Source organism: Macaca nemestrina, chromosome 4, assembly GCF_043159975.1.
Source record: "Macaca nemestrina isolate mMacNem1 chromosome 4, mMacNem.hap1, whole genome shotgun sequence".
Taxonomy (NCBI): domain Eukaryota; kingdom Metazoa; phylum Chordata; class Mammalia; order Primates; family Cercopithecidae; genus Macaca; species Macaca nemestrina.
Genome location: NC_092128.1, coordinates 6,704,165 through 6,719,365, shown reverse-complemented (window position 1 = coordinate 6,719,365; position 15,201 = coordinate 6,704,165). Strand labels below are relative to the sequence as shown.

Genomic DNA, 15,201 nt, shown 5'->3' with positions numbered 1-15,201 from the left:
TACAACTACAGGAGCTTTATTTTGGTATTTCTCTAGTATATCTTTTTTTCATCTTTTGGTTTTCAACATTTCTGTATCTTTGTTTTAGATGCTTTTTTTTTTTTTTTTTTGAGATGAAGCCTTGCTGTTGCCCAGGTTGGAGTGCAGTGGCATGAACTAGGCTCACTGCAACCTCTCCTTCCTGGGTGCAAGCGATTTTCCTGCCTCAGCCTCCCAAGTAGCTGGGGTTACAGGTGCCTGCCACCCATACCCGGCTAATTTTTGTATTTTTTAGTTGAGACAGAGTTTCACCATATTGTCCAGGCTGGTCTCAAACTCCTGAACTCAGGTGATCGGCCCGCCTCAGCCTCCCAAAGTGCTGATATTACAGGCGTGAGCCACTGTGCCTGGCCCCTCTTTTTTCTTTTTCTTTCTTAGTTTGAGACAAGGTGTCACTCTGTAGCCCAGGCTGGAGTGCAGTGGCACAATCATGGCTCTCTGTAGACTCAACTTCCTGGGCTCCAGTGATCCTCCCACCTCAGCCTCCTGAGTAGTTGGGACTACAGGTGCTGCCACTGTGCCTGACTAATTTTTAAACTTTTTTGTAGAGATAGGCTTATTCTGAAGGCGAGTAAAGATATGGACCAAATTTAGCCTTGATTATGAAGTTGAAATTTGGAAGGGCTGCCTGTAAAAGAAATTCTACCAGTTTGGAAGGCTTAGGCAGGAGGATTGCTTGAGCCGAGGAGTTTGAGACCAGCCTGGACAACATAGCTAGAACCTGTCCGTAGCCCTGCCCCCAAAATAGTCAGGCGTGGTGGTGCACACCTGTAATTTCAACTCCTCAGGAAGTTGAGGTAGGAGGATCACTTGAGCCCAGAAGGTGCAGGCTGCAGTGAGTCAAGATCACGCCACTGCACTCCAGCTTGGGTGAGAGAGTGAGACCCTGCCTCAAAACAAAAAAGAATACTACAAGATCTTCAGGTCGAATAAGTTCAGTTACCTTATATATGCTAGGCTTAAAGGAGACAATGGGTTATCTTGAATTTTAACTTTATGTCATGTTTTTCCCCCACAAATCAAATATTGTTTTATACTATCAACTTTTCAAAAATGTTTAAGTTCAAGGGTACGTGTGCAGGTTTGTTATATAGGTAAACTTGTGTCACAGGGATTTGTTGTACAGATTATTTTGTCACCCAGGAACTAAGCTTAGTACCCAGTAGTTTTTCTTTCTGCTCTTCTCCCTCCAACCCTCCACCCTCATGTTGGCCCCAGTGTGTTGTTCCCTTCTTTGTGTCCATGAGTTCTCATCATTTAGCTCCCACTTATAAGTGAGAACATGCAGTATCTGGTTTTCTGTTCCTATGTTAGTTTGCTAAGGATAATAGTGTCCGGCCCCATCCATGTCCCTGGCAAAGGTATGATCTTGTTCCTTATTTTTTATTTTTTTATTTATTTTTATTTTTTAGAGATGGAGTCACCAGGATGGAGTGCAATGGCGCGATCTCGGCTTACTGCAACCTCTGCCTCCCAGGTTCCAGCAATTCTTCTGCCTTGGCCTCCTGAGTAGCTGGGACTAAAGGCGCGCACCACCATGCCCAGCTAATTTTTTTGTATTTTAGTAGAGACAGGGTTTCACCATGTTGCCCAGGCTGGTCTCGACCCCTTGAGCTCAGGCAATTCACCCACCTCAGACTCGCAAAGTGCTGGGATCACAGGCATAAGCCACCATGCCCGGTCAATCTTGTTCCTTTTTATGGTTGCATAGTATTCCCTGGCATGTATGTACCACATTTTTTTAATCCAGTCTGTCACTGATGGGCATTTAAGTTGATTTTATGCCTTTGCTATTGTGAACAGTGCTGCAATGAACATACACGTGCATGTGTCTTTATAACAGAATGATTTCTCTTCCTTTGGGTATATACCCGGTAATGACATTGCTGGGTCGAATGGTATCTCTGTCTTTATCTCCACACTGTCTTCCACAATGGCTGAACTCATTTAATTTACACTTCCACCAACAGTATATAAGCGTATCTTTTTCTCCACAACCTCACCAGCATGTTATTTTTTGACGTTTTTATAATAGCCATTCGGACTGGTGTGAGATGGTATCTCATTGTGGCTTCGATTTGCATTTCTCTAATGACAGTGATGTTGGGCTTTTTTTCATAGGATTGTTGGCCACAGATGTCTTCTGAAAAGTGTCTGTTCATGTCCTTTGCCCACTTTTTAATGGGGTGGTTTTTTCTTCTGAATTTGTTTAAGTTCCTTATAGATGCTGGATTTCAGACCTTTCTCAGATGCATAGTTTGCAACAATTTTCTCCCATTCTGTAAACTGTCTGTTTACTCTGTTGAAAGTTTCTTTTGCTGTGCAGAAGCTCTTTAGTTTAATTAGATCCCATTTGTCAATGTTTGCTTTTGTTGCAATTGTTTTTGGCGTCTTCATCATGAAATCTTTGCCTGTGCCTATGTCCTGAATGGTACTGCCTGGGTTGTCTTCCAGGATCTTTATTATTTTGGGTTTTACATTAAGTCTTTAATCCATCTTGAGCTAATTTTTGTATATGGCATAAGGAAGGGGGTACATTTTCAATTTTTTTGCATATGGCTGGCCATTTATCCCAGCACCATTTATTGAATAGAGAATCTATTACCCATTGCTTGTTTTTGTCAGGTTTGTCGAAGATCTGAAAATTATAGTTGTGTGGTGTCATTTCTAAATTCTCTATTCTGTTCCATTGGTCTACGTTTGTTTTTGTGCCAGTACTATGCTGTTTTGGTTACTGTAGCCTTATAGTATAGTTTGAAGCTGGGTAGCATGATGCCTCCAGCTTTGTTCTTTTTGCTTAGGATTGCCTTACTGTCAATATTTCTTTTTTTTTTGAGACAGTCTTGCTCTGTCGCCCAGGCTGGGGTGCAGTGGCTGGATCTCAGCTCACTGCAAGCTCCGCCTCCCGGGTTTATGCCATTCTCCTGCCTCAGCCTCCCGAGTAGCTGGGACTACAGGCGCCCGCCACCTCGCCCGGCTAGTTTTTTGTATTTTTTAGTAGAGACAGGGTTTCACCGTGTTAGCCAGGATGGTCTCGATCTCCTGACCTCGTGATCCGCCCGTCTTAGCCTCCCAAATATTTCTTTAGATTTACTCAAGTACTTACCATTTACTCATCATTACTTCTGACATCTCAGATTTACTTTCTGGGATAATCTTTTAAAAGTTCCTTTAGTGAAGAAATTTTTGTGGTAAATTCTGTTTTTCTTTATCTGAAAATGTCTATTTCACTCTCATTCTTAGATAATCCGTACATAACAGAGTAGTCTACATAAAAAATTAATGATATTGATCATACAGCATCTTATAGTTGAAAGCAGAAAACTATATATTTGAAGCGAGTGATAAGGCACATACCCTATTTTTGTATAGTATATATGGAATGAATGTCTGGACTATTTTTCACATGTATTTTTTTCACTAGATTCTCAAAATGACCCTGAGAAGAAAAGTATTTTATGATCCCCATTTTTTGTTGTTGTTGTTTTTTGCAGGTAAATAAATACATGGGATATTCTAAGATTTGTAAACATGCACTTCTATTATTCTTCTGGTTCTATCCCGCATCCCTGGTGTCTGCTACATATGTAACTTAAAATGTCATATCTCTCTTTCTCTTTATAAGGTAAATTCTTTTTACAAGTGCTAAAATTTTTTTTTTTTCCTATTTTTTTTTGAGACAGGGTCTCACTGTTGCCCAGTCTGGAATGCAGTGGCACAATCTCAGCTTACTCCACCCTCCACCTCCCAGGCTCAAGCAATTTTCCTGCCTCAGCCTCCCGAGTAGCTAGGATTACAGGCACATGCCTCTACCGCCTGGCTAACTTTTTTTTATATTTTTAGTAGAGATGGGGTTTCACCATGTTGGCAAGGCTGGTCTCAAACTCCTGACCTGAAATGATCCACCTGCCTCAGCTTCCCAAAGTGCTGGGATTACAGGTGTGAGCCACCATGCCAGCCTTAAAATTTCTAGTGTATAAGTCTTTTTTTTTATTATTAACCGGTATTCTTTTCTTCTTTTCTTTTTTTGAGATGCAGTCTCACTCTGTTGCCCAGACTGGAGTGCAGTGGCACAATCTCAGCTCACTGCAACCTCTGCCTCTGGGGCTCAAGCAATTCTCTTGCCTCAGACTCCCTAGTAGCTGGGATTACAGGTGTGCACCACCACACCCGGCTAATTTTTGTATTTTTAGTAGAGACTGAATTTCACCATGTTGGCCAGGCTGGTCTCGAACTCCTGACCTCAAGTGATCCGTCCACCTCGGCCTCCCAAAGTGCTGGAATTACAGGCATGAGCCACCGCGCCCGGCCTAGCCAGCATTCTTAATTCCTTCTAACATGTCAAATAACAAATCTTTTTAAGATAATGAAGTCTTTAGTCTGATACATTAATATATAATTGATAATTTAATATGAAAGGTCATTATTTTTTAATCATGTTCCTGAAGAATAAGTTATAAATCTGTGAATAACAGTCCATTAAATTAACACTTCTTTTATAGAAAGGGGAAATGGAAAATCCTATCATATTCAAGGCTAGACTTCTGCTGTGAGCTGCTGAGTTTTTCATACACACTTGGCATGCACAATTTAGAGCTTGAAAGGGAAGGTAACTGAATATTCACATCTTTTCTGCAGAGCTGAAAGTAGGAGTCTAGAGTAGAGAAAGATTCTGAATTGTACTGACCATACACCCTGATGGGGGAAAATTAGCATATTTCCCCAACTTACAAATGTTTATAAATTACTTAAGTATAACATGTATTGCATATAATAAAAGTACACAAAATTCAGAAAGATGAACTATTAAAAATATATATATATTCATGGCCAGGTGCAGTGGCTCAAGTCTTAATCCCAGCACTTTGGGAGGCAGAGGTGGGTGGATCACCCGAGGTCAGGAGTTCAAGACCAGCCAGGCCAACATGGTGAAACCCCGTCTCTACTAAAAATACAAAAATTAGCCAGGTGTGGTGGCGGGCGCCTATAATCCCAGCTACTTGGGAGGCTGAGTCAGGAGAATCGCTTGAGCTCAGGAGGCGGAGGTTGCAGTGAGCCAAGATCACACCACTACACTCCAGCCTGGGTGGCAGAGACTCTGTCTCAAAAAAAAAAAAAAAAAAAAAATATATATATATATATATATATATACACACACACACACACACATATTTTCATGATAAAATATTTAGTGGGAGCGTACAGGTGTGTGGGTGTGAACAACTGCCATCCGGTTTAATTTCGTAATGTGGCTGAAGGGCAAACACCATTGAAGGGCTGTTAGTCTGATGACTTTTTACTGTCTGCTGACACGTTCCTAAGACAGGCCTTGTTCACGAGGGAGACATCCCAGGAGGCCCCTGAGAAAGTGGGAAGTGAGGAATGGAAGGGAGGAAGGGCAGCAAGTGATGTGTCCATGAAGAGGTTATCGCTGTAAGCAACTGGGAGTGCCTCCTGCTGGGGCCACTCTGAGCAACAGCTCAGTGTCCTCTCTGAGGGCTGAGCAAATCCAGGTGTTTATGCACCAAATGCCCCTCATTGAAGGACAGCCCAGCTTGCCCCACATGCAGCCCAGCAGGCTGTGACGTCCAGAAGACACCCTCAGAAGCCCTGGCTGTTTGGAAACAGTGGTGGGCCAGAGAACTAGGACTGGTGGGTGGGCACGGACAGGACCTGCTGCATCTGCTAGGCTACGTCATGAAGAACATGATTTCCAGCTCAGTTTCTTTGCAGTGTTCCTCTTAAACCCTTGACAAGAACGTTCATGAGATAAGTGCATTTACAGTGAAATAGTTTTAACTGAAGAGGTAACATACAAATGAACAAACCCATGAGAACACTACTCTAAATCCCTTCCGTTTTTCCCGTGGAGTAACTCAGATACATATGTGACATATGACACTCTGACATACAGATTGAAGGAGACTGCTGAAGCCAATCTAAATATCAAACCAATATAAATGGATCTTTTCTTGAATTAAAATGTATTAATAGAATTTCTAAAATTTTCTTCCTCCACCATATCACCTTGTATACCCCTTGAGGTGCACACTCCCATTCGGGCCATCCCTGCACCAAAGTTCCTGTCCATGCCAAGTGCGGTGGCTCACACCTGTAATCCTAGCACTTTGGGAGGCCGAGGCAGGCGGATCACTTGAGGTCAGGAGTTCAAGACCAACCTGACCAAAATGGCAAACCCATCTCTACTAAAAATACAAAATACAGCTGGGCGTGGTGGTGCATGCCTGTAATCCCAGCGACTCGGGAGGCTGAGCCAGGAGAAGCACTTGAACCTGGGAGGTGGAGATTGCAGTGAGCCGAGATTGTGCCACCGCACTCCAGCCTGGGCAGCAGAGGGAGAGAGTCCATCTCAAAAACAAAAAAAGAGCCTGTCCAGCTCTCAGCTGGAAATGATTCAATCCATTTTGAGGTATGCCTGACTATTCTAAATAGGTAAGAAAATACTAGTAATTGGCTGGGCATGGTAGCTCACACCTGTAATTCTAGCACACTGGGAGGCTGAGGTAGATGGATTGTTTGAGCCCAGGAGTTTGAGACCAGCCTGGCCAATGTGGTGAAACCCATCTCCACAAAAAAATACAAAAATTAGCTGGATGTGGTGGTCCATGCCTATAGTCCCAGCTACTCAAGAGGCCGAGGTAGGAGGCTCACTGGAGCCCGGGAGGTCAAGGCTGCAGTAAGCTGTGATCGTACCACTGCACTCTAGGCTGGGAAACAGACTGAGATCCTGTCTCAAAAAAAAAAAAAAAAAAAAAAGAGACATATGAGAGAGAGAAAAAAAGGAAAGAAAAGACACCAGGCGCAACAGCTCATGCCTGTAATCCCAGCACTTTGGGAGGCCGAAGCGGGTGGATTGCAAGGTCAGGAGATTGAGACCATCCTGGCTAACACGGTGAAACCCTGTCTCTACTAAAAATACAAAAAATTAGCCCGGCATGGTGGCGGGTGCCTGTAGTCCCAGCTACTCAGGAGGCTGAGGCAGGAGAATGGTGTGAACCTGGGAGGTGGAGCTTGCAGTGAGCCAAGATGGCGCCACTGCACTCCAGCCTGGGCGACAGAGCGAGACTCCGTCTCAAAAAACAAACAAACAAACAACAACAACAAAAATTAGCTGGGTGTGGTGACGCATGCCTCTACTCCCAGCTACTTGGGAGGCTGAGACACGAGAATCACTTGAACCTGGGAGGCGGAGGTTACAGTGGGCCAAGATCACGCCACTGCACTCCAACCTGAGTGACAGAACAAGACTCCATCTCAAAACAAACAAATAAATAAATAAATGCATTTAAACTTTCTTAAACAACAAAGGACTTAACTGAATTCCAAAAATGTGACACAAAGTTAGATATGTCCATTTTATTTAGGCAGAAATATATGTATATATTATTTATTTCCTTTTAAAGCAAGCTTAATACAAAGTTTAATTGCTAAAATCACTTTGATTCAACAGCCTAGAAACAGAATAGTCTTTAGTTTTACTGTGCTAGTTTAACAAATCCATTCTGTAAAGAAATACTGTTAATTCCCCTGGAGTTTAAAACTTTAGGGCCAGGCACGGGCCTGCAATCCCAGCACTTTGGGAGGCCGAGGCGGGTGGATTACTTGAGGTCAGGAGTTGGAGACCAGCCTGGCCAACGTGGTGAAACCCTGTCTCTACTAAAAATACAAACATTAGGCCGGCGTGGTGGTGAGAGCCTGTAATCCCAGCTACTTGGGAGGCTGAGGCAGGAGAATCGCTTGAACCCAGGAGGCAGAGGTTGCAGTGAGCCGAGATCGTGCCACTGCACTCCAACAGCCTGGGAAACAGAGTGAGACTCTGTCTCAAAAAAAAAGAAAGAAAGAAAAGAAAACTTGTGGCCGCGAGCAGTGGCTCACACCTGTAATCCCTGCACTCTGGGAGGCACACATAGGAGGATCCCTTGAGGCCAGGAGTTAAAGGCTGCAGTGAGCCATGATTGTGCCACTGCACTCCAGCCTGGGAGACAGAGTGAGACTCTGTCTTGAGAAAGACAAATTTTAAGGTTTGCATAGTACCCTGCAAAAGACTATTTTATGATACATATCAACAAAATTCAACCCCACTTTCTCCAATAATAAAAAAATGTTTTTTAAAACTGTTACTTTTTAAACAACGTGAAACTAATGAAAATTGGTTGCTGCTTTGAGAATCATCTTGTTTGGAGAAAAACATCCTGTGCTTCACCAGTTGCTGCCATGCCTTACAGAGATAGGGTCTGTAGTCCATGTCCACGTCACACAGGCGTCGAGAGGCAGGAGAAGGTTCTTCCGACGAGTTCAAGGCTTTCTGCATTATCGTTTGTGTCGTTGCAAAAAGAACCAGGCGATAGTCATTTACAAGCTTCTCTAAGCACTGAGAACATTTCCTCAGAGTAGACTCCTGTAAGTTAACACTCTCTCCTCCATTGACACGGTCTATCCAGTAAAAAGCTGATAGGCTATCCAAAATCAAAAGGCAGAGAGACGGGTGACTACAAAACATACTTTCTAGCGAGTAAAGTGTAAGAAGCAGGTGGGTGCTACTACTGCAGTACACCAAAAAAAATCTTCCCAGGCAGTATTTGATTATTTCTTCAGAGCTTTGGGATAGTCTGTGCTCAAGAATTGTAACCAGCCGGAGCATATCGAAGTGGTAATCTGTGTCAATAAATAAGACTTCCACTTCCAGGCCACCTTCTGATTTGGGAAGTATACATCGTGCTGTTAGGTGATAAAGCATTTCTGTTTTTCCTGTTCCTTCTGAGCCATGAAATTCAAGAATATCACCTGTGTAAAAATTTAAAAATCTCAGTCAAAATGCAGTAGCTCAAGGGTAGGCTACAAAATGCAAAGTCTGCAAAAAAGTTTAAAAAGACGTTTACTGGAATGTGAAAGAAAATCTAAATACACTTTTGCCAAAATGGAGCTGTACAAGCAAACACAAGAAACAAGGAAATCAGAGCCCGGTGAGAAGACTGGGAGAGGCTAGGGGACTCTCCTCGGGCCAGGCTCACATGCACTTCCACTTCAATTTGCGAGATTTGAAAATTAAGAGCCACAGATCTAGGGCCTTTCAAAAATCTGATTACTACAGTACACACCATTTCTGGTAGTTGATTACACCATATCCATTCTTCCCCTCTTCCTAAAGTATAAAATCCTAATTTGATGAGGAGGGAAATGTGTCCACTTTAAAACTATTTTTCATGGTCTCCTTTGAAAAGAAAGGTTACCAGGTAACACAGCTGTCACCAGTGAGATGCAGGCTGCTCTCTGTTGATGATTCTTTCCTATCCAGGGACACCTTCTGCCCTGCCGCGCCCTCCTGTGGGGGTGGAGCAGCCATCTGGAAGCAGTGAGGATGAAAGCCCCCGCTCAGGATGGTGGCGTGGAAGACAGAAGGTGCCCAGGACTCTGGGCATATGGAGCCCCCACCAGCCACGCACAGCCTGCCTCTGTGCCACTCAGGATGTGAGGAAAACAAGCCTCCACCTGGGCAAGCCACTAAGTTGGACTTCTATGACCTGCAGGTGAAAGCACTCCCTAATTAGGGTTTCTCAATGTTACTGATGTTATGGGGTGAACAATTCTGGATTTTGTGGTTCACACATTACTGAGGCAAGAGCCCATGGCTCGCAGGCCCTAAATGCCAACAGCACCCTTCAACTGAAAACAACCTCACACGTTCCCAAACTGCCTTCAGTTATTCTCTGCTATTGGAATTATCTCTTGAAACCATGTCCAGCTGCATTAGAAATTATTTTCCTAGCATTAAAAATCAAAGTCAACTACTCTGAACGTTAACGACTCCAACTCTCCTTCTATATAGGCTCAAATAACTCACTGAGGACAGCGCAAGTTAAATCAAACGACACTGGGCAAGTTGCCTTGTTTCCGGAGCTTTTCAAAATGCACTCAACAGTGGCATTCAACTCTTGCTTGTCGTTATTAATGTATGGCTGAACTACCTGATTGGAAACACTATGTTAAAATGCCAACTATTATCCCCAACCAAATGATGGTCTATATAAGAATTCAAGGGCTGGGCACAGTGGCTCACACCTGTAATCCCAGCACTTTGGGAGGCAGAGGCGGGCGGATCACCTGAGGTCAGGAGTTCAAAGAAACAGCTGGGCGTGGTGCATGTGCCAACATGGTGAAACCCTACTAAAAATACAATAAATTAGCTGGGCGTGGTGGTGGGCGCCTGTAATCCCAGCTACTTGGGAGGCTGAGGCAGGAGAAACACTTGAACCCGGGAGACAGAGGTTGCAGTGAGCTGAGATCACGCGATTGTACTCCAGCCTGGGTGACAAGAGCGAAACTCCGTCTCAAAAAACAAACAAAAAAAGAATTCAATTACTTTGTTTCTTATGATTAATTTTAATTTTTTTGAGATGGAATCTTGTTCTGTTGCCTAGGCTGGAGTGCAGTAGTGCAATCTTGGTTTACTGCAGCGCTTCCCAGGTTCAAGCAATTCTCCTGCCTCAGCCTCCCCAGTAGCTGGGATTACAGGTGTGCGCTACCACCCCCAGCTAATTTTTGTATTTTGGTAAAGATGGGGTTTTGCCATGTTGGCCAGGCTGGTCTCAAACTCCTGACCTCAGGTGATCCACCCACCTCAGCCTCCCAAAGTGCTGGGATTACAGGTGTGAACCACCGTACCCGGCCTTTCTTCTTCTTATTAACAAACCGTTGTAAGTTGGAGTATTCACAAATAATGTTTAAGAAATCTAGGTTGGGTACAGTAGCTCATGCCTGTAATTCCCTGCACTTTGGGAGGTCAAGGCAGGAGGATCACTTGAGCCCAAGAGTTAGATATCAGCCTGGTCAATATAGTGAGACCCCGACACTACAATTAAAAAACAAAAACAAAAAACAGCCACCCATGGTTGTGTGCATCACTAGTCCCAGCTAATTGGGAGGCTGAGGTTGGAGAATCAGCTGAGCCCAGGAGGTAGAGGCTGCAGTGAGCCAAGACTGCACCAAATTTCTACCATAATCTTACATACAACTTGCAATTCTAAATTTACCTTAAGAAGAACTTTAAAAACTGATTCCACCTCAGCCTCTCAAGTAGCTGGGACTACAGGCATGTGTCATCATGCCTGGCTAATTTTTGTATTTCTTGTAGAGACTGGATTCCATCATGTTGCCCAGGCTGGTCTTGAACTCCTGGGCTCAAGTGGTCTGCCTGTGTCAGCCTCCCAAAGTGCTGGGATTACAGGCATGAGCCCCCACACCTGGCTTCGGCTTTCTTACAGCACAGTATGTTATCAGTTCTCATAGACTTCTCTTTTGTATTTAAGAATTCTACACATGGCTGGGCACAGTGGCTCAGGTCTGTAATCCAGCACTTTGGAAGCTGAAGTGGGAGGATCACTTGAGCCCAGGAGTTCATGACAAGCCTGGGCAACATAGGGAGACCCTGCCTCTACAAAAAATTTAAAAAAAGAAATAGCTGGGTGTGGTGGCATGTGCCTATAGTCCCAGTCTCAGCTACTCAGGGTGAAGTGGGAGCCTGTGAGGTTGAGGCTACAGTGAGCCGTGATCATGTCACTGCACTCTAGCCCAGGCAACAGAGGGAGACCCTGTCTCTAAAAAGAAAGAAAGAAAAAAAAAAGAGATTCCAGGCTCAAGGAGTAAAATTATTTTCATATTAACAACTGTCCATCTAATTAAAAGTTAACAGAGCAGCTAAACCTGTATTCCACCCAGATGTTCAGCGTGCCCTCTCCTACTATGTTACTGAGGAGCTACGCTGAACCCACCACTCCTACCAAGCGTCTTTTACTGCCCTGTGTGATAGAGAACAGGGACCATGCAGAAGCGCAGACGGGAAACCAAGAAGCAGACCACAGCAAATCCTCCCTCTCCTGCTCCCAGAGAGGCAGCCAGGGAGGCTGACCCACAGCTACTCACCTTTCTAGAGTACTGCATGCCTTAAAGAGGCTGCTTCAGACATGTCCTGTTTGCTCCTAATAACACTGAGGTAGGGAAAATAACAAACTCTGTCGTCTCCCATCATCACACGGATCACACTATATAAGCACTGACTATTTACTTGATTACATTTCCTGTTAGCTTCTCTAAGGTTGGGACTTGAGTATTCTGTCCCCAGCACAAAACCCAGGATCTTCTGAATGTGCTTCATCAGTTACCTTCTTCTTAAGATCCTCATGAGAGACATCTAAAGAATAAAAATACGAGTTTTGGTTTGTGAGGGTTAAGGGCCTAAAAGCCAATTGTTAAACTGGCATTTTAAATGGAAGCAGGTCTGGTAGGGAGCGACAGGTGGGGTGTGTGGCTTTGGTGGCAGAGCTCAGCAGGTAAGAAGGTCCGAGACCAGGGTTAACACAGGGACCAACATAGGAGGCAAAGCAAGAGAAGCAAACTGCCTGGTGTGGGGCCTGCTGCCAGAGACCACAGGGTCTCACACTTAGCGTGGTGAGGGCCTCAGTCCTGCAGGTGATAGGGTTTGGCTGTGTCCCCACCCAAATCTCGTTTGAATTCCCACGTATTGTGGGAGGGACCCAGTGGGGGGTAATTGAATCATGGGGGGAGGTCTTTCCTGTGCTGTTCTCGTGATAGTAAGTCTCATGGGATCTGATGGTTATTATAAGGGAGAATTTTCCTGTACAAGCTCTCTTTGCTTGCTGCCATCCATGTAAGATGGGACTTGTTCTTCCTTGCCTTCTGCCATGATTGTGAGGCTTCCCCAGGCACATGGAACTGTAAGTCCAATTAAACCTCTTTCTTTTGTAAATTGCCCAGTCTTGGGTATGTCTTTATCATACCCCTTGGGTATGTCTTTATCAGCAGCATGAAAATGGTTACCTTTTACAGCAGGTAAACCTAATGTGGTGATTTAAAAGTTCTTCTGAAAGATAGGCTTGGAAGTACCTGCACACATCAAATATAGACACAAAGTAGACTTTTTTTGAGACAGGGTCTTATTCTGTCACCCAGGCAAGAGTGTAGTGGCGTGACCTCAGCTCACTGCAACCTCCGCCTCCTGGGCTTAAGCCATCCTCCCACCTCAGCCTCCTGAGTAGCTGGGACCACAGGTGTGTGCCACGACGCCTGACTAATTTTTGTATTTTTTTGTAGAGACAGTCTTGCTGAGTTGCCCAGGCTGATCTCAAACTCCTGGGTTCAAGCGATCCACCCATCTCAGCCTCCCAAAGTGCTAGAATTACAGGCATGCACCACCCCACCCAGCCCAAAGTAGAAATTTTTAATTCACATAATTCACATTGAGTATTCCAGCAAAAATTTAGCTTTCAAAATGGTATTTTTTTTTTTTTAATGTATCTCTAGGTGTCACAAAATGAAAATGTCCTACAGCCACTAAGACAAAAGATTCAAGATGGTAAGCCAGGCGCGGTAGCTCACGCCTATAATCCCAGTACTTTGGGAGGCTGAGGCATGAGGCAGGTGGCTCACCTGAGGTTAGGAGTTCAAGACCAGCCTGGCCAACATGATGAAACCCTGCTTCTACTAAAAATATAAAAATTAGCTGGGCGTGGTGGCACGCGCCTGTAATCCCAGCTACTTGGGAGGCTGAGACAGGAGAATTGCTTGAACTTGGGAGGCAAAGGTTGCAGTGAGCTGACATCGCGCCATTGCACTCCAGCCTGGGCAACAAGAGTGAAACTCCATCTCAAAAAAAAAAAAAAGATTCAAGATGGTAATAAGGGGCTGGTTATAGCAGTCTAGGAGTAATCCACATAGAAATAATAAGAGAAAAAACAAAAATCTCTTTGATGGGTGGGTAATATGGACCTAAAATTAAGGCCAAAACTAAATTTTTGAGATATATCCACAGTTAGAAGAGGCATTAGAAGACAGCTAAAACAGAAACTTAATAGGAAAACCAGGAAGAAAAACATTACCGGGCAAAAGAGACTGTTTCAGGAAAATGAAACAGCACTAAATAATAAATGCAGCAGAAAAGTCATGACAATGAAAAATGGCGGGAAAAGATCACTGAGTTTGTCCAAAATAGTGGCCTTGGGGCATTAATTGTGTAGTCCGCAAAAGCATATTTAACATCTTATTTTGTGAACCAAACTTTTAAAACTGAGATACTCAGAAGACAGGAGACAACAGGACTAGCCTAGGCATTCACTGCTTCTAGAGTAACAGCAAGGACAGAGCAGATTCCCAACCAGTGAAACTGAGGCAAAGAAGTTGAGGGTTAAATCCCTGCCTAAGAGATACTCTTTTCCTTTTACACATTAATAGCAAATCAGGTATAAAAAAGGCATTTATAACAACCAGGAAAGACACTGCAAACTTGCAAGAGACACATGAATTATTATTAAGGTCCTTGAACTAAATTCCTCACAAATACGTTTAATGATGAACTGAAATCAGTTTTACTGATTTTATAAACATTTACTGTTTGATCCTCAAGATCAAAACCTGTGATCAAATATTATGTCCTACAGAAGGGACACCATCCTTTTCAATGTACTTGAAGTCACCATCTCATATGTTTCTGTGGCTGCTACAGGATGCTTGTCCAGCCAAAGTATGGAACGTGACGACTTGCAGTAAAAAAATCCCTAAGGTTTGGCACTTGAAGATATTAAACTAAATCAGAAAATCTGGATGATTTGGCCTTGACAGTTACTCTTACAAATAGAACGCTGTAAGGAGTTTGGGTAACAGATTGTCAGAAAGAGTTATGAATCTAAAGATCCTTCAAAATAAGGAAAAGAAAGGAAAAGCCAAAAAATCTATCATCTTGGTACCAGCCTACCAACTATATAACAAATATGTTGAATTTGCAGATTATAATCATTACAGAAGTAAAGAAGTAATGAATTGGTACATGGTACTGAATAACTCCTATCCAAAAAAGCATTAAAAATATGTTTACAGGTTGGACGTGGTGGTTCATGCCCATAATCCCAGCACTTTGGGAGGCTGAGGTGGGCAGATGGCTTGAGCCCAGGAGTTCAAGGCCATCCTAGGCAACATGGCAAAACTCCATCTCTACAAAATATACAAAAATTACTTGGGTATGCTGGCACACATCTGTGGTCCCAGCTATTAAGGAGGCAGAGCTGGGAGGATCACCTGAGCCCGGGGCTGGTCGAGGCTGCAGCGAGCCGTCACTGCGCCACTGCACTCCAG

The 15,201-nt window shown here is 43.8% G+C and overlaps 1 protein-coding gene across 1 annotated transcript in view; it reads right to left on the bottom strand.

The window, feature by feature from the left end:
- Window positions 1-6,876: 6,876 nt before the first annotated feature.
- Window positions 6,877-15,201, bottom strand: part of LOC105474934 (X-ray repair cross complementing 2) — a 33,862-nt gene continuing 25,537 nt past the window's right edge. The window contains exon 3 of the mRNA XM_011729876.3: window positions 6,877-8,844. Within this exon, the coding sequence (XP_011728178.1) occupies window positions 8,123-8,844 (722 nt within the window). The 3' untranslated portion in view covers window positions 6,877-8,122. The remainder of the gene's footprint in view (window positions 8,845-15,201) is intronic.